This window comes from Scyliorhinus canicula, chromosome 7 (assembly GCF_902713615.1).
Source record: "Scyliorhinus canicula chromosome 7, sScyCan1.1, whole genome shotgun sequence".
Taxonomy (NCBI): domain Eukaryota; kingdom Metazoa; phylum Chordata; class Chondrichthyes; order Carcharhiniformes; family Scyliorhinidae; genus Scyliorhinus; species Scyliorhinus canicula.
Window position 1 is genome coordinate 1,950,644 of NC_052152.1, and position 19,471 is coordinate 1,970,114.

Here is a 19,471-nt window from a genome sequence, read left to right on the forward strand (position 1 = left end):
ACCCCCCTAATACCTCCTATATACCCCCTATATACCCCTATATACCCCTATATACCCCCCTAAAATACCCTCCTATATACCCCCATAAAAATCCCTTAATTACCCCATATATACCCCCTAAATAACTCCTAAATACCCCATATATACCCCCTATATACCTCCCTAAATACCCCCTATATCCCCCCACTAAATAACCCCTAAATATCCCCTAAAAACCCCCTATATACCCCGTAAATAACCCATTATACCCCTGTAAATTCCCCTCTGTATACCCCTCTATATGCCCCCCAAAATGCCCCCCTCAATAACACCCCCTGAATACCCACACACCTAAGTATCCCCTAAATACCCCTACATACACCCTAAATAACCCCCCAAATAACACTCCAAAATAACCCCGCCTCAATAACCCCCCTAAATAACCCCCTTCAAACCCCCCCCCCAGTACCTCCCTAAATGACCCCCAAATACCCCCAGTCTTCCCCCCCCCCCGCCAAATATGCCAGCACAGTGGTTAGCACTGTTGCTTCACAGCTCCAGGGTCCCAGGTTCGATTGCCGGTTTGGGTCACTGTCTGTGTGGAGTCTGCACGTCCTCCCCGTGTGTGTGTGGGTTTCCTCCGGTTGCTCTGGTTTCCTCCCACAAGTCCCAAAAGACGAGCTGTAAGGTGAATTGGACATTCTGAATTCTCCCTCTGTGTATCCGAACAGGCGCCAGAATGTGGCGACTAGATTTTCACAGAGTTAATGTAAGCCTACTTGTGACAATAATAAAGATTATTATTACAAATAACGCCCCCCACCTCCACCGCCAAACCTCCCCGTGCCGAATGCTCCGCCGTGCCGCATGCCCCGCCGTGCCGCATGCCCCGCCGTGCCGCATGCCCCGCCGTGCCGCATTGCCCGCCGTGCCGCATTGCCCGCCGTGCCGCATGCCCCGCCGTGCCGAATGCCCCGCCGTGCCGCATGCCCCGCCTTGCCGAATGCCCCTCCGTGCCGAATGCCCCGCCTTGCCGAATGCCTCTCCGTGCCGAATGCTCCGCCGTGCCGCATGCCCCGCCTTGCCGAATGCCCCGCCGTGCCGAATGCTCCGCCGTGCCGCATGCCCCGCCTTGCCGCATGCCCCGCCTTGCCGCATGCCCCGCCGAGCCGCATGCCCCGCCTTGCCGCATGCCCCGCCGTGCCGAATGCCCCGCCGTGCCGAATGCCCCGCCGTGCCGCATGCCCCGCCGTGCCGAATGCCCCGCCGTGCCGCATGCCCCGCCGTGCCGCATGCCCCGCCTTGCCGCATGCCCCGCCGTGCCGCATGCCCCGCCGTGCCGCATGCCGTGCCGCATGCCCCGCCGTGCCGCATGCCCCGCCGTGCCGCATGCCCCGCCGTGCCGCATGCCCCGCCTTGCCGCATGCCCCGCCTTGCCGCATGCCCCGCCTTGCCGCATGCCCCACCTTGCCGCATGCCCCGCCGTGCCGCATGCCCCGCCGTGCCGAATGCCCCGCCTTGCCGCATGCCCCGCCTTGCCGCATGCCCCGCCTTGCCGCATGCCCCGCCGTGCCGCATGCCCCGCCGTGCCGCATGCCCCACCGTGCCGAATGCCCCGCCGTGCCGCATGCCCCGCCGTGCCGCATGCCCCGCCGTGCCGCATGCCCCGCCGTGCCGCATGCCCCGCCGTGCCGAATGCCCCGCCTTGCCGAATGCCCCGCCGTGCCGCATGCCGTGCCGCATTCCCCGCCGTGCCGCATTCCCCCGCCGTGCCGCATGCCCCGCCGTGCCGCATGCCCCGCCGTGCCGCATTCCCCGCCGTGCCGCATTCCCCGCCTTGCCGCATGCCCCGCCGCATGCCCCACCGTGCCGCATGCACTCCCCCGCAGAATTCACCTCCCGCAGAATGCACCCCCCAGCAGAATGCCCCCCCCCCCCCGACGAATTATGCCCCCGCTAAATTCCCCCCCCCCCCCAAATACCGGGGGTGGCGAGTCACCCTTCAAAATAACGCTGAGAAATACAGCTCTACCCCCCAAATAATAGCTGAGCGGGGGGGCCTGAAAAACCAACCCCTAAAATAACCCTCCCAAAAAGCACCTGATCTGCGTGCCTAATTCCTTTTGCCAGCACCTTGCCCATAGCCTTGAATAATATGATGGACCATGTGCTCATCCAGGTACTTTGTAAAGGATGTGAGGCATCCTGCCTCTACCCCAGCTTCCCAGGCAGCGCGTTCCAGACCGTCACCACTCTCAGGGTAAAAAGGTTTTCCCTCAAATCTCCCCTAAACCTCACCCTATCCATGCCCCTCTTAATCTTGTCCACCTCGATCAGGTCATCCCTCAGTTTCCCTACTCCAGTAAAAACAACCCAAGCTTATCCAACCTCTCTTTATAATTTAAATGTTCCATCCCAGGCAACATCCTGGTGAATCTCCTCTGCACCCCCTCCAGTGTAATCACATCCTTCCTATAATGTGGCGACCAGAATTGCACACAGTGCTCCAGCTGTGGCCTCAACAAAGTTCTGGACAACTCCAACATGACCTCCCTGCTTTTGTAATCTTTGCCTCGGTTGATAAAGGCAACTGTCCCATATGCCTTTAACACCACCCTACTAACCTGCCCTCCCACCTTCAGAGATCTATGGAAAAGCTCTCCAAGGTCCCTTTGTTCCTCAGAACCTCCCAGTGTCAGGCCATTCATTGAATATTTCCTTGTCAAATTATTCCTTCAAAATAATAATTCTATTAGTGTCACAAGTAGGCTTACATTAACGCTGCAATGAAGTTACTGTGAAAAGCCCCTCGTTGCCACATTCCGGGTACACAGAGGGAGAATTCAGAATGTCCAATTCACCTAGCAAGCACATCTTTCGGGACTTGTGGGAGGAAACCCACGCTGACACGGGGAGAACGTGCAGACTCCGCACAGACAGTGACGCAAGCCGGGAATTGAACCTGGGACCCTGGAGTTGTGAACCAACAGTGCTAACCACTGTGATGCCAACTTGTATCACCTCACACTTTTCAGGGTTAAATTCCATTGGCCACATTTCTGCCCATTTGACCATATGGTCGATACCTTCCTGTTACCCAAGACACTCAGCCTCACTGTTAACCACCCAGCCAATCTTTGTGCCTTCTGCAAAATTACTGATCCCACTCCTAAATAGATGATGTCGTTTATATAAATGACAAACAATAGGGGGCCCAGCACAGATCCCTGTGGTACGTCACTGGTCACTGGCTTCCAGTCACTAAAGCAGCCGTCTGTCATCACCCTCTGTCTCCTGCAGCTCAGCCAGCTTTGAACCCACCTTATCAAGTTCCCCTGGATCCCATGTGAATCAGCCTTCTTTATAAATCTCCCATGTGGGAACTTGTCAAAGGCTTTGCTGAAATCCATGTAAACTCCATCAACTGCACTACCCTCGACACACCTGGTCACATGCTCAAACAATTCAATCAGATTTGTACGGCCCAATAATTTAGATATCCATACACTGGTGGGTCACTCTCTCCTTCCACCCCTTCTGCACTTTTCACAATCTCGCAGCCCAGCTGTTAACCGGGGAAAAGGCCCAACATATGTGAAATAACCAATAATTTGTATATTTCCCTGAGACCCATGACTGCTTCAATGACTTACAGGCACCAGATTTGTAAGTAAAACATTAAAAATCTTTATTACAACAAGAAAATAGATAAACATGTAATGGAAATAATAGAACAATGGTCTACAAATCTAACTATTCCTAAACCCCATCCCATCCTTCACCCAGATGCACACGGGGGGGGGGGGGGGGGGGAAGAACGGTTCAAAATAATAAGGATTAAATTGAGGATGGGAAATGGATCTTTGCTGCTGAGGTTGTAGTCTTTGTAGTCGCCGATCTTCCAAGAAGGCAAAGTGTTGCAATCATCGGTTGGTTTGGATCTTCTAACGGTTGTCTTCAATTAGAACACATAGGCTGTAGAATTCTCTCTGGGGAGTGAATGACCTCAACAGAATGACTCTCAGAGATAATATTAGAATCCTTCAGTGGAGGTTTTCAGACAGCCCAACTTCCTGCAGGTGGAGCTGGACTGGAACCTCCCGCCGATTGAACTGGCTGCAGGGAGAAAGGTCTTTGAACACAGTTCATCAGGTGAGAAAAATCAGATTCAGCTCCCCAGCCTTTCAACCAGAAGTTACGGCGGACGGTAGCACAGTGGTTAGCACTGTTGCTTCACAGCTCCATGGTCCCAAGTTTGATTCCCGGCTTGCGTCACTGTCTGCGGAGTCTGCACGTTCTCCCCGTGTCTGCGTGGGTTTCCTCCGGGTGCTCCGGTTACCTCCCACAGTCCAAAGATGTGCAGGTTAGGTGGCTCGGTCACGCTAAATTGCCCTTAGTGTCCAAACGTTAGGTGGAGTTGCTGGGTTACGAGGGTAGGGTGGAGGTGTGGGCTTAGGTAGGGTGCTCTTTCAGGGACCGGTGTGGACTCGAAGGGCTGAATGGCCTCCTTCTGCACTATAAATTTAGGGCAGCACGGTAGCATTGTGGATAGCGCAATCGCTTCACAGCTCCAGGGTCCCAGGTTCGATTCCATACTTGGGTCACTGTCTGTGCGGAGTCTGCACATCCTCCCCGTGTCTGTGTGGGTTTCCTCCGGGTGCTCCAGTTCCCTCCCACAGTCCAAAGATGTGCAGGTTAGGTGGATTGGCCATGCTAAATTACCCTTAGTGTCCAAAATTGCCCTTAGTGTTGGGTGGTGTTACTGGGTTATGGGGATAGGGTGGAGGTGTTAACCTTGGGTAGGTTGCTCTTTCCAGGAGCCGGTGCAGACTCGATGGGCCGAATGGCCTCCTTCTGCACTGTAAATTCTATGTAATAAAAAAATAAAAAAATTCTATTATCCTATGATTATCTTCACAGGCTTGGCTGGATAGAGAATTTGCTGGAGATACCAGTGGAACCTCTCACAGGCTGGTTGGAAGCATTTTAAATCGCTGGACAGAGAATTAATAGAGCCCAAACCAGAATATACTCCCCCCCCCCCCCCCCCCCAACAAAATACTCTCCCCCCCAAAATACTCTCCCCCCCAAAATACTCTCCCCCCCCCAAAATACTCTCCCCCCCAAAATACTCTCCCCCCCCAAAATACTCTCCCCCCCAAAATACTCTCCCCCCCCAAAATACTCTCCCCCCCAAAATACTCTCCCCCCCAAAATACTCTCCCCCCCAAAATACTCTCCCCCCCAAAATACTCTCCCCCCCCAAAATACTCTCCCCCCCAAATACTCTCCCCCCCCAAATACTCTCCCCCCCCAAATACTCTCCCCCCCAAAATACTCTCCCCCCCAAAATACTCTCCCCCCCAAAATACTCTCCCCCCCAAAATACTCTCCCCCCAACATACTCTCCCCCCCAACATACTCTCTCCCCCCCAAAATACTCTCCCCCCCCAAAATACTCTCCCCCCCAAAATACTCTCCCCCCCAAAATACTCTCCCCCCCAAAATACTCTCCCCCCCAAAATACTCTCCCCCCCCCAACATACTCTCCCCCCCCCCAAAATACTCTCCCCCCCAAAATACTCTCCCCCCCAAAATACTCTCCCCCCCAAAATACTCTCCCCCCCAAAATACTCTCCCCCCCAAAATACTCCCCCCCCAAAATACTCTCCCCCCAAAATACTCTCCCCCCCAAAATACTCTCCCCCCCAAAATACTCTCCCCCCCAAAATACTCTCCCCCCCAAAATACTCTCCCCCCCAAAATACTCTCCCCCCCAAAATACTCTCCCCCCCAAAATACTCTCCCCCCCAAAATACTCTCCCCCCCAAAATACTCTCCCCCCCAAAATACTCTCCCCCCAAAATACTCTCCCCCCAAAATACTCTCCCCCCAAAATACTCTCCCCCCCAACATACTCTCCCCCCAAAATACTCTCCCCCCCAAAATACTCCCCCCCCAAAATACTCTCCCCCCCAAAATACTCTCCCCCCCCAAAATACTCTCCCCCCCCCCCAAAATACTCTCCCCCCCAAAATACTCTCCCCCCCAAAATACTCTCCCCCCCAAAATACTCTCCCCCCCAAAATACTCTCCCCCCCAAAATACTCTCCCCCCCAAAATACTCTCCCCCCCAAAATACTCTCCCCCCCAAAATACTCTCCCCCCCAAAATACTCTCCCCCCCAAAATACTCTCCCCCCCAAAATACTCTCCCCCCCAAAATACTCTCCCCCCCAAAATACTCTCCCCCCCAAAATACTCTCCCCCCCAAAATACTCTCCCCCCCAAAATACTCTCCCCCCCAAAATACTCTCCCCCCCAAAATACTCTCCCCCCCAAAATACTCTCCCCCCCAAAATACTCTCCCCCCCAAAATACTCTCCCCCCCAAAATACTCTCCCCCCCAAAATACTCTCCCCCCCCAAAATACTCTCCCCCCCAAAATACTCTCCCCCCAAAATACTCTCCCCCCCAAAATACTCTCCCCCCCAAAATACTCTCCCCCCCCAAAATACTCTCCCCCCCCAAAATACTCTCCCCCCCAAAATACTCTCCCCCCCAAAATACTCTCCCCCCCAAAATACTCCCCCCCCCAAAATACTCTCCCCCCCAAAATACTCTCCCCCCCAAAATACTCTCCCCCCAAAATACTCTCCCCCCCCCAAAAATACTCTTCCCCCCCAAAATACTCTCCCCCCCCAAAATACTCTCCCCCCCCAAAATACTCTCCCCCCCCCCCAAAATACTCTCCCCCCCCCCCAAAATACTCTCCCCCCCCCAAAAATACTCTCCCCCCCCAAAATACTCTCCCCCCCAAATACTCTTCCCCCCAAAATACTCTTCCCCCCAAAATACTCTCCCCCCCCCCAAAATACTCTCCCCCCCAAAATACTCTCCCCCCCCAAAATACTCTCCCCCCCAAAATACTCTCCCCCCAAAATACTCTCCCCCCCAAAATACTCTCCCCCCCAAAATACTCTCCCCCCCCAAAATACTCTCCCCCCCCAAAATACTCTCCCCCCCAAAATACTCTCCCCCCCAAAATACTCTCCCCCCCAAAATACTCTCCCCCCCAAAATACTCTCCCCCCCCAAAATACTCTTCCCCCCAAAATACTCTTCCCCCCAAAATACTCTCCCCCCCCAAAATACTCTCCCCCCCAAAATACTCTTCCCCCCAAAATACTCTTCCCCCCAAAATACTCTTCCCCCCAAAATACTCTCCCCCCCAAAATACTCTCCCCCCCAAAATACTCTCCCCCCCAAAATACTCCCCCCCCAAAATGCTCCCCCCCAAAATACTCTCCCCCCCCAAAATACTCTCCCCCCCAAAATACTCTCCCCCCCAAAATACTCCCCCCCCCAAAATACTCACCCCCCAAAATACTCACCCCCCCCAAAATACTCACCCCCCCCAAAATACTCACCCCCCCCCCAAAATACTCACCCCCCCAAAATACTCTCCCCCCCAAAATACTCTCCCCCCCAAAATACTCTCCCCCCCAAAATACTCCCCCCCCCCCCAAAATACTCCCCCCCCCAAAATACTCCCCCCCCCCAAAATACTGCCCCCCCCCAAAAAAAACTACTCTTCCCCGCAAAAGATGCTCTTTCCCAGCAAAATATGCTCTCACCCCCCCCCCCCCCCCCCGATTACTCTGTCCCTCACCCCCGGAATACTCTTTCTCCTCCACCCCCCCGACCCCCAGATTACGGTTTCCCCCCCCCCCCCCCCCAGAATACTCAATCCAAAACCCACAGTCCCACACCCCATGTTCTCTCACTGTAACCTGTCTGTGTTTTGCTCCAACAGGTGTTGGGATTTGAGGTGGATTTAGTCAACTCAGTTCAGTTCTCCAACCACACAGGTAAGGTGCAGATTTACAGCTAAACTGTACATTTCCTCCGTTAATATCACTGCTGCTATTTTTATTCATTTAAGGGACCTGGCCATCGCTAGCGCGGTCAGCATCTATTGCCCATCCCTGATAGCCAATGAGAAAGGAGAGTGGAATTATTGGCTTGCTCTTTCCAAAGTGGGCTAAATAATCTCAGTCTGCCTAATATCGCATCTGATTTGAATCATCTCTTTAAACGTGGCCGAGTAACTGCCTTCGATAATCACCTGAGCAAATCTGTCCTGCAAAGGGCCTCACGGTAGCATGGTGGTTAGCATCAATGCTTCACAGCTCCAGGGTCCCAGGTTCGATTCCCGGCTGGGTCACTGTCTGTGTGGAGTCTGCACGTCCTCCCCCTGTGTGCGTGGGTTTCCTCCGGGTGCTCCGGTTTCCTCCCACAGTCCAAAGATGTTGCGGGTTAGGTGGATTGGCCATGATAAATTGCCCGTAGTGTAAGGTTAATGGGGGGGATTGTTGGGTTACGGGATACGGGTTACGTGGGTTAAAGTGGGGTGATCATTGCTCGGCACAACATTGAGGGCCGAAGGGCCTGTTCTGTGCTGTACTGTTCTATGTTCTATGTTCTAAAGCACAATTAGCAAGGGGAAACAAATGCTTACCTTGTCAGCGACGCCCTCATCTAATAATAATAATCACTTATTGTCACAAGTAGATTTTAATGAAGTTACCGTGAAAAGCCCCTCGTCGCCACATTCCGGTTCGGGGACGTCGGTACAGGAATTGAAACCGTGCTGCTGGCCTTGTTCTGCATTACAAGCCAGCTGTTTAGCCCACTGTGCTAAACCAGCACCTACTCTGGAAGGAATAAAGAACTGACACCCGAGACAACTAGTCCCACACACACTAACTCTCACTGGGGTACAGGGGGGTCCCACACACACTGACTCTCACTGGGGTACGGGTCCCACACACACTGACTCTCACTGGGGTACGGGTCCCACACACACTGACTCTCACTGGGGTACGGGTCCCACACACACTGACTCTCACTGGGGTACGGGTCCCACACACACTGACCCTCACTGGGGTACGGGTCCCACACACACTGACTCTCACTGGGGTATGGGTCCCACACACACTGACTCTCACTGGGGTACGGGTTCCACACACTGACTCTCACTGGGGTACGGGTCCCACACACACTGACTCTCACTGGGGTACGGGTCCCACACACACTGACTCTCACTGGGGTACGGGTCCCACACACACTGACTCTCACTGGGGTACGGGTCCCACACACACTGACTCTCACTGGGGTACGGGTCCCACACACACTGACTCTCACTGGGGTACGGGTCCCACACACTGACTCTCACTGGGGTACGGGTCCCACACACACTGACTCTCACTGGGGTACGGGTCCCACACACACTGACTCTCACTGGGGTACGGGTCCCACACACACTGACTCTCACTGGGGTACGGATCCCACACACACTGACCCTCACTGGGGTACGGGTCACACACACTGACTCTCACTGGGGTACGGGTCCCACACACACTGACTCTCACTGGGGTACGGGTCCCACACACACTGACTCTCACTGGGGTACGGGTCCCACACACTGACTCTCACTGGGGTACGGGTCCCACACACACTGACTCTCACTGGGGTACGGGTCCCATACACACTGACTCTCGCTAGGGTAAGGGTTGCACACACACTGACTCTCGCTAGGGTAAGGGTTGCACACACACTGACTCTCGCTAGGGTAAGGGTTGCACACACACTGACTCTCACTGGGGTACGGGTTCCACACACACTGAATCTCACTGGGGTACGGGTCCCACACACACTGACTCTCACTGGGGTACGGGTCCCACACACACTGAATCTCACTGGGGTACGGGTCCCACACACACTGACTCTCACTGGGGTACGGGTTCCACACACACTGAATCTCACTGGGGTCCCACACACACTGACTCTCACTGGGGTACGGGTCCCACACACACTGACTCTCACTGGGGTACGGGTTCCACACACACTGACTCTCACTGGGGTACGGGTCCCACACACACACTGACCCTCACTGGGGTACGGGTCCCACACACACTGACTCTCACTGGGGTACGGGTCCCACACACACTGACTCTCACTGGGGTACGGGTCCCACACACACTGACTCTCACTGGGGTACGGGTCCCACACACACTGACTCTCACTGGGGTATGGGTCCCACACACACTGACTCTCGCTAGGGTAAGGGTCCCACACACACTGACTCTCACTGGGGTACGGGTCCCACACACACTGACTCTCCCTGGGGTACGGGTTCCACACACACTGACCCTCACTGGGGTACGGGTCCCACACACACTGACTCTCACTGGGGTACGGGTCCCACACACACTGACTCTCACTGGGGTACGGGTCCCACACACACACTGACCCTCACTGGGGTACGGGTTCCACACACACTGACTCTCATTGGGGTACGGGTCCCACACACACTGACTCTCACTGGGGTACGGGTCCAACACACACTGACTCTCACTGGGGTACGGGTCCCACACACACACACTGACCCTCACTGGGGTACGGGTTCCACACACACTGACTCACTGGTGTACGGGTCCCACACACACTGACTCTCGCTAGGGTAAGGGTTGCACACACACTGACTCTCACTGGGGTACGGGTTCCACACACACTAACTCTCACTGTGGTATGGGTCCCACACACACTGACTCTCGCTAGGGTAAGGGTTCCACGCACACTGACTCTCACTGGGGTACGGGTTCCACACACACTGACTCTCACTGGGGTACGGGTCCCACACACACTGACTCTCACTGGGGTACGGGTCCCACACACACTGACTCTCCCTGGGGTACGGGTTCCACACACATTGACTCTCACTGGGGTACGGGTCCCACACACACTGACTCTCACTAGGGTACGGGTCCCACACACACTGACTCTCACTGGGGTACGGGTTCCACACACACTGACCCTCACTGGGGTACGGGTCCCACACACACTGACTCTCACTGGTACGGGTCCCACACACACTGACTCTCACTGGGGTACGGGTCCCACACACACTGACTCTCACTGGGGTACGGGTCCCACACACACTGACTCTCACTGGGGTACGGGTCCCACACACACTGACTCTCACTGGGGTACGGGTCCCACACGCACTGACTCTCACTGGGGTACGGGTCCCACACACACTGACTCTCACTGGGGTACGGGTCCCACACACACTGACTCTCACTGGGGTACGGGTCCCACACGCACTGACTCTCACTGGGGTAACCGCATGTGAGCTACTTTGTGTAATTCGCCTATTAGTTATTGTGGTTGCCTTTGAGAAAGATAACATGTTCTGAAGACCCTCACAGGTAAGCTACATCTTGTTATACGCAACCAAATAAACAGTTGGATGTTGTCACAGAGCTCCCTCGGCTATGATCCTGTCACAAGCTCCAGCCGACATCAGCACCATGACAAGGTTAGAAATGGAATGTAATTCCTATTGGCTCGAGTTGCTCAGCTCCACGTTTGGTGGAACAATTGCCTAAACTGAGACTGGGTAACCCCGGGTGATTTTTTTTCTGTCTGTTACACAATCTTGGTTGTTATCTTCTGGATTACATTTTCTCTGATTTTGAAAAAACACAAATGGACTTTTGACTCTACAGAAACAGTACTCGTTCAGTGTCGCAATCTCTGGAATGTCTTAATTGGCCTCTTTATAATTCATTGAGTGTTTAGTTAATAGCAGTGAGCTTGGCTACGAATTTAAACTGCTGTTTGCTCCATTTGCTCCCTGGCTTGCCTGTAGATTCCATCAGACATAATGTGTGCAGTGCACCAGGAAGCCTGCCTGTGTACCTCCAGCAGTTTGTCGTCCACACCTTGGCAGTTATGCCTGTCTCTACAAAACTTTGGCACACTTACAGCAAGTGTCATTGAGTTAACTGTGACTAACAGGAAATGTCAAACACAGTATCACAATCGTTATGGAGAAGATTGAGGCCATTTGGCCCATCGTGTCTGTACCGGCCCTCCAATCGAGCATCATGACTCAGTGCCAGTCCCCTGCCTCTTCCTGTACCCCTGCACATTCTCCCTATTCTACTAATGATCTAATGCTCTCTTAAATGCATCGATTGTGCCTGACTCCACCACACTTTCTGCCGCATTCTTGACCTGAGCCACTCGTGTGAAGATGTTTTTTCACATTGTATTTGCTTGTTTTGTGAATCACTTTAAATCTGTGTCCTCTCGTTCCACCAATGGGAACCGTTTCACCCCGTCCACTCTGTCCAGCACACACTCTCTTTTTAAATTTAGAATATCCAATTCATTTTTTCCAATGAAGTGGCAATTTAGCGCGGCCAATCCACCTACCCTACACCTCTTTGGGTTGTGGGGGCGAAACCCACGCAGACACGGGGAGAATGTGCAAACTCCACACGGGCAGTGACCCAGAGCCGGGATCGAACCTGGGACCTCGGCGCGTGAGGCAGCAGTGCTACCCACTGCGCCACCATGCTGCCCTCCAGCCCCCTCTCTTCTTAGCCTTCTTGTCTCCAAGGAGAACAGTCCCAACCTCTCCTCATAACTGAAGTTTCTTTTCCCGGGAACAATTCCTGTAATCCTCTTCTGCACTCTCTGCCATGTGACTTGAGCGATGGTGTAGAAGGGAGGGGTTGAGCTATTTGGGTCTTTGGGATCACTTTTGGGAAGGAGAAACTTGTTCAGAAGAGATGGGCTTCACCTGAGCCGTAATCTGTCTGAAAGAATAAATAGTGTGTGGAGTAGATTTAAACTTGTAAGGTGGGGGCAGGGGGGTTGGCTAATCGGTCTAGTTTTAGAAGTACCAGTGACGGCAAAAGTGAGAAGGTGGGGAATAGGGAAAAGGAAGTGGGGAATGTTTGAATGTTGACAGAACAGAGAAATGGTCGCCTCCCAAAGGGTAAGAAAGAGATAAGGAAAGAGATGTAAATGCGCAGAGTATAGTGAACAAAACTTGGGAACTGGAAGCAGCAATTGCTCTAGGGGCATATTGCATAGTAGCACTGACAGAAACATGGCTGAATCCAGAACAGGACTGGATAATTACCATCCCGGGTTATGGGGTTTTCAGTAGGAACAGGGTGGGTAAAAAGGGAGGAGTTGGAGCAGTCTTGGTCAAAGATAGCAGCAGAGCTCTTGAACGAGATGCAGTTCCTGAATTAGAATCTATGTGGTTGGGGGTGAGAAACAGGAAGGGAGCAGTGACCTGGTTTGGTATTTATTGTAGACCCCCAAATAGTGGGGAGGAAGTAGAAGAGAGAATTTGTCAGCAAATTGTGGAAACCTGCAGGACAAGCCGGTTGTGACAGCTGGCGATTTCAATTACCTGAAGGTAAACTGGGGGTAGGGTAGAGTGTGGGGCAATGGTACCAATGTGGACTACAACCTCTGGCTGTTCACCCACTCCTTGACCTTGAGGTAACAGGGAGGCAACATACCATCCTGGTGTCGTTTCTATGGCCATGGAAATGCCCGTCTGCCCCCTAACTGATGAATCCCCTGTCACTATTGCTTTTCCTCCTTCCTCCCCTCCTGTACAGCTGGGCTACTGATGGTACCACAAACCTGACTCTGACTGCCCTCATCAGCTTGCACAATGGAAAACCCATTTCTGAGTGGGACCCCAGTGGACTCCTGCACTACCTGCCTAGTTTTGTGGACTGCCTGGTGGTCACCCATTCCCTCTCTGCCTCCATGTCCTTAAGCAGTGGTGTGACCACCTCTCTGAACGTGCTATCCACATAGCTCTCAGCCTCGTGGATGCGCCACAGTGTCCCCAGCCTCCACGCGAGCTCTATAACCCGGAGCTCCAGTTTCTGCAGTCGGCAGCACTTCCTGCACATGTGGTTGTCAAGGACACCGACAGCGTCCATGACTGCAAATGTTACAGGACACATATTCCATTCGACTGAGCTGTCCTGTCATGTCTCAAACTTTACTTCCCTTAGTTAACTTAATTCCACTTTGGATTACTTATGTTACCTTTATTCTCTTTCATTCCAAACGCTGGATTTCACATGCTGCGTCTTACACTGCGCACTTGGCGGCTAACAAGCTGATTGGCTCCCTGTGCCGTCACAGTTGCTTTTCCCTCTACTGCTGCCTCACACAGCTGAAGTGACGAAATAGTGCGCCCCTCAGCTCCTGACCATCTGTGCAGCTCTGCACTGACTCAGCTGTAATGTCTGTAACCTCTATTTAACCTTCACACTCTTTAAAAAAAAAACAGAATACTTTTCATAGGCCCTGGCTGCCTCGGAACTTTGCAAACATCTTCCAATCTGTACATTTACAATTAAATACAAAGAGTATAACCAATTGTGTATGTGCCTTTGGTTTGTGCTTCTTTGCATTAACCAAATAAACTAATTCAACAATCTGTGGGATAAGTAAAAATGCAGCTCCTTTTAAGTGATACTGCATTAAAGAAAAAGAATCTCAAAGGAAATAAAAGCATTAAAAAAAATGTGATTAAAGGTGTCGGACACGGAAGGTCTCAGTGGTGCTGGCAGACACCGCATGTTCCCTTTCCAGAGATATTCAGCAGTACACATAGGCGTGGAAGATGGGCAGACAGCTGAGATAATACAGCAGGCAGTAAAGAAGGCAAATGGTATGTTGGCCTTCATAGCGAGAGAATTTAAGTCTAGGAATAGAGATGTTTTATTGCAGTTGGACAGAGCATTGGTGAAGCCACACCTGGAGTATTGTGTGCAGATCTGGTGTCCTTATCTGACGAAGGATATTATTGCTATGGAGGGAGAGCAGCGAAGGTTTACCAGGCTGATTCCTGGGATGGCGAGGCTGACATATGAGGAGAGACTAAGTTGGTTAGAATTATATTCATTGGAGTTTAGAATAGAGAGAGGGGATCTCAGAGAAACTTACAAAATTCTAACAGGATTAGACCGGGTAGATTCAGAAAGAATGTTCCCGATGGTGGGGAGTCCAGAACTAGGGGTCAGTGTTTGAGGATAAGGGGTAAACCTTTTAGGACTGAGGTGAGGAGAAAGTTCTTCACCCAGAGAGTAGTGAATCTGTGGAATTCACTCCCACAGAAAGTAGTTGAGGCCAAAACATTGTGTAATTTCAAGAAGGAATTGGATACAGCTCTTGGGCTAAAGGGATCGAGGGATATGGGGGGAAGCGGGATCAGGGTATTGAACTTGATAATCAGCCATGATCACAATGAATGGCAGAGCAGGCTCAAAGGGCCGAATGGCCTCCTGCTATTTTCTATGTATGACCCCCTCAATAGCCTACTGCCTGAACCTATTAATGGCCAGCTTGGTGAGGCCCATGAGCTGCTTCCTCCTAGCCACCGTCCACCTCGAGTGCTGAAGATCAGGAACGGAGCGTGGGTCTGAAGTGCAACAAAAAGATATATTTTCAGAAACTAAAAAGGGAGTGCTGCCGAGGACAACTGTCCTACACGTGATCCACGGACTCCACAGGGTCGCAAAAGATGTATGCATATACATGCAACATCCTCCACCCCGAGTTGCTGATGGTAACAGAGAGAACTTTGGTGTAGCGAGCCCTGCACTGGGTATTTCTGCCACCAGACTACATCGCGACACGCCAGGGCATGCCTGGACAGCGGGCAAAGGCAAGGAGGAAAGGTGTGTAACAGTAGCCCATGCAGGAAACCCCTCTGTGCTGTGCTAACGGGCACTGTAATAACTTTATCAAGGCTACTCTTCTAACCATAACTCCATTTATTATAAATAAAGATTCAGAGCTGCGGGGTACAACATTTGTGTCACAGCCCAGGGACCTATGGAGATACTGGTCCAGTTCGGAACTGCGTGTGAGGCAGCAGTGCTAACCACTGTGCCGCCCCTAAGGGCCGTTTCCATTGTCAGAAACCAGGACATCTGGCATTCCGTGCATGCAAAATCTCTGTTGTAGTTTTTGGATTGTAGCATGGTAGGTCGTGGAGCCGTGCTGTGTACCTTCAGCCATTTGGAGTGTTTGTTTACCAGTATCGGGAACAATGAACCCAGAAAAGGGTCTGGCAAAGCCTTATGTGCACTCACACCCATGGCTTGTCTGGCAACTCCCATGGGTGTAGGGAGGCCGAAGAGGGGAGTTTCTGGTTTTCCTGGCTTGAATTGCACTGTTTCACCAAGTCCGTGATGCCCGAGTCGAGACGGGGCCACCAGTCCGGGCTCCTAGCGAACATTTTAATTTTAGAGACCCCAGAGTGGCCAGTATGTGGCTGCAGTCGGATTGGACATCGCCCAGGGTGGGGGAGACTACCCAGGACCCTAAAAGAATGATACCGCCCTTAACACAAAGTTAATCTTTCTTGGTCAAGTGACGTTTCAGGTCGTCAGAGGGTTGTCCCCGGACTCTGCCGTCAGGAACATGTGCTTCAATTTTGACAGTGTTGGATCTTTTTGTGTTCAGGTCTTGATTTGCTTTGCAGACACCGATAATCGTAGAATCCCAAGAGTGCCCGACCCTCTGAAAGAGCAGTCCACCCAGGCCCTATCCACGTAACCCCACATAACCTAATATCTCTAAGAAATTCAGGGTCATTGTGACCTCTTCCAAAGCCAGCAAGTGAGTCGGGCTGATGGACAGCAGGAGGTGACCGACGGTATCAGCAGTTAGCTATTTGCGTTTCAGGGTGGTGTTGTAAAAGATGCAAGCTGCCAGTAACAGGGCCCACTGCTGTATCCAGGTAGAGGCAATAGTGGGGGGGATCGCTTTAACCTCCTGAAAGTCTCAATAAGAGCTGGTGATCAGTCACTATCACAACACACCTGCCACAGATGTACTGGTGAAAGTTTTTACACCAACCTCAACAACCAAGCCCGTCCTTCTCCATTTGAGAGTACCTCCGCTCAGTGTCCGGAAGAGTCCCTGGAAACCGCCAAGTCACAGTCACCTACCCAGCCAATTGCACGAGTCTTATTAACCCGAGATTTTCCAGACACCCAAGCTCAGTGTCTACCGACTAGAACTAGGAATGTGGAACCGGTCTTGCTCTGAAATATTTAGGCGTAGCATTGGGGTCGACATAGGTTTTGGCTCTAGCTCCTCGTATTTTCCCAAGGCCGTCTTGGAAGACTTCAGGGTATCTGTTGATAACTTTGTATAGTCCTCCAAAGCCCAGTCTGAAAATCTCTAGCCAATCCAGCCTGATCCACTGGAGCCAATCTCTCGCCATAAGACATGTTCCTTGTCCTCACACTATGACGGGTGGAAGCCGGGCTGACTGGTGGGGTTGTTATTGTACCCTTAATCCGTGAAGGTTCCCCTGTGTGGGTGGCTCATCTGGCTCTAGTGTCTTCAATAGGATTCTTCAGCGTCTTCAGGAGACGCGACAACGCAAAATTGCTGAGCAAAAACTTATAGCTAAGTTCCGCACGCATGAATGCGGACTCAACCGGGATCTGGGATTCATGTCGCATTACATTCGGCCCCCACCAACAAGCCTGGACCTGCAGAGGCCTACCGACTGAACTGGCGTGGGACAATTCACACCTCTTTAACCTGGAGTTACCTCTCTCTCTGCATCTTTGATGATTTGATTGCCTGCAGGTGCTCGCATTCCGGGGCATCTCTGACTGTGTCTATATAAACATTTCTGGAACAAGCCTTTCCATTCACCTGAAGAAGGAGCCGTGCTCCGAAAGCTCGTGTTTGAAACAAACCTGTTGGACTTTAACCTGGTGTTGTAAGACTTCTTACTGTGCTCACCCCAGTCCAACGCCGGCATCTCCACATCATGGCTACCATTGACACCGCAAACTGCCGGCTCAAAGTGGAGAGGATCTCCAGGAAGATCGCGCATATAGACACTGACATTCAGTTTCTACAAAGATGCAAAAAAGCAGACAAGATCCCGAAAGGACTACAGATCAAAAACCCACTCAAGTCGACTTACAACACAGACTACGCTGAAAGACTCTGCCACCGCACCTCTGTCACACTCCTCAAACACCTCGTACACCAACTCTACAGCAGTCGACGCAACCTGGAAACCAAGAGAGAGGCCATATTCTCAACTTGCGCTCAGGACACAGCAGACCAGCTGCGGAACACCGCCAAACAGATGAGACAGCAATACTATGCCACCTACATGCACACCAAGAACAGGAGGCTTGAGAAACTTGGCATCACCACCAGCAGCAATCAAGCTTCTCCCGGTACAACAGTCGAAAACAATACAGGGAAATCCATTGTCAACTTGTCAGACTACACCCTTCAACCAGACGAAATCGAAGTCCTCAGCAGAGGGCTCAATTTCTGCACCACCACCAAAATGGACCCCATCAGTCTCGCGGCAGATACGGAGGAATTCATCAGGCGAATGAGGCTCCGGGAATTCTTCCACAGACCCCAAGAGGCCGACAGCGAACCCAGGGACACGACCAATGAACCGGAACAGCAGACCGCGAGATCTGCAGTGCAGCAACCGAAAAGGAAAGAGTCAAATTGGACCCCTCCGGAAGGCCGCTGCCCTAGACTCGACATGTATGCTCAAGCCGTCAGAAGTCGTGTCAATGCCAGATTCATCACTCGCAATCACAAGGCAGCCTCAAACGTCACCCAAGCACAACGCAACGCCATCCGCACTCTCAAGACCAACCGCAACATCGTCATCAAACCAGCAGACAAAGGAGGGGCCACCGTCATACTGAACAGAACAGACTACTGCAAAGAAGTATACCGACAACTCGACAACCAGGAACACGACAGGCAGTTACCCGCAGATCCAACCAAGGAACACATCCGCCAACTCAGCAGACTGATCAAGACCTTAGATCCAGACCTTCAGAACACCCTACGTGCTCTCATCCCACGTAATCCCCGCATTGGAGATCTCTACTGCCTCCCGAAAATACACAAGGCCAACACACCAGGCCGTCCTATCGTTTCAGGCAATGGGACCCTGTGTGAGAACCTCTCTGGCCACATCGAGGGCATCTTGAAACCCATCGTACAAGGTACACCCAGCTTCTGTCGCGACACGACGGACTTCCTACAGAAACTCAGCACCCATGGACCAGTTGAACCAGGAACATTCCTCGTCACAATGGATGTCTCGGCACTCTACACCAGCATCCCCCATGACGACGGCATTGCTGCAACAGCCTCAGTCCTCAACACCGACAACTGCCAATCTCCAGACGCAATTCTGCAACTCAACCGTTTCATTCTAGACCACAACGTCTTCACCTTCGACAACAAATTCTTCATCCAGACGCACGGAACAGCCATGGGGACCAAATTTGCACCTCAATATGCCAACATCTTCATGCACAAGTTTGAACAGGACTTCCTCACCACACAGGACTTTCAACCGATGCTATACACCAGATACATCGATGACATTTTTTTCCTTTGGACCCACGGCGAGACATCACTGAAACGACTACACGATGACATCAATAAGTTCCATCCCACCATCAAACTCACCATGGACTATTCTCCAAATTCAGTTCCATTCTTGGACACACTCGTCTCCATCAAGGACGGTCACCTCAGCACCTCGCTTTACCGCAAGCCCACAGATAATCTCACGAT

The 19,471-nt window shown here is 52.3% G+C and overlaps 1 protein-coding gene across 1 annotated transcript in view; it reads left to right on the top strand.

The window, feature by feature from the left end:
• The window catches only part of pdxka (pyridoxal (pyridoxine, vitamin B6) kinase a), a 98,205-nt gene that overhangs the window by 19,148 nt on the left and 59,586 nt on the right, over positions 1 to 19,471 (top strand). Inside the window, exons 2-3 of the mRNA XM_038801247.1 lie at positions 4,900 to 4,953; positions 7,794 to 7,848. Of these exons, the coding sequence (XP_038657175.1) occupies positions 4,900 to 4,953; positions 7,794 to 7,848 (109 nt within the window). The remainder of the gene's footprint in view (positions 1 to 4,899; positions 4,954 to 7,793; positions 7,849 to 19,471) is intronic.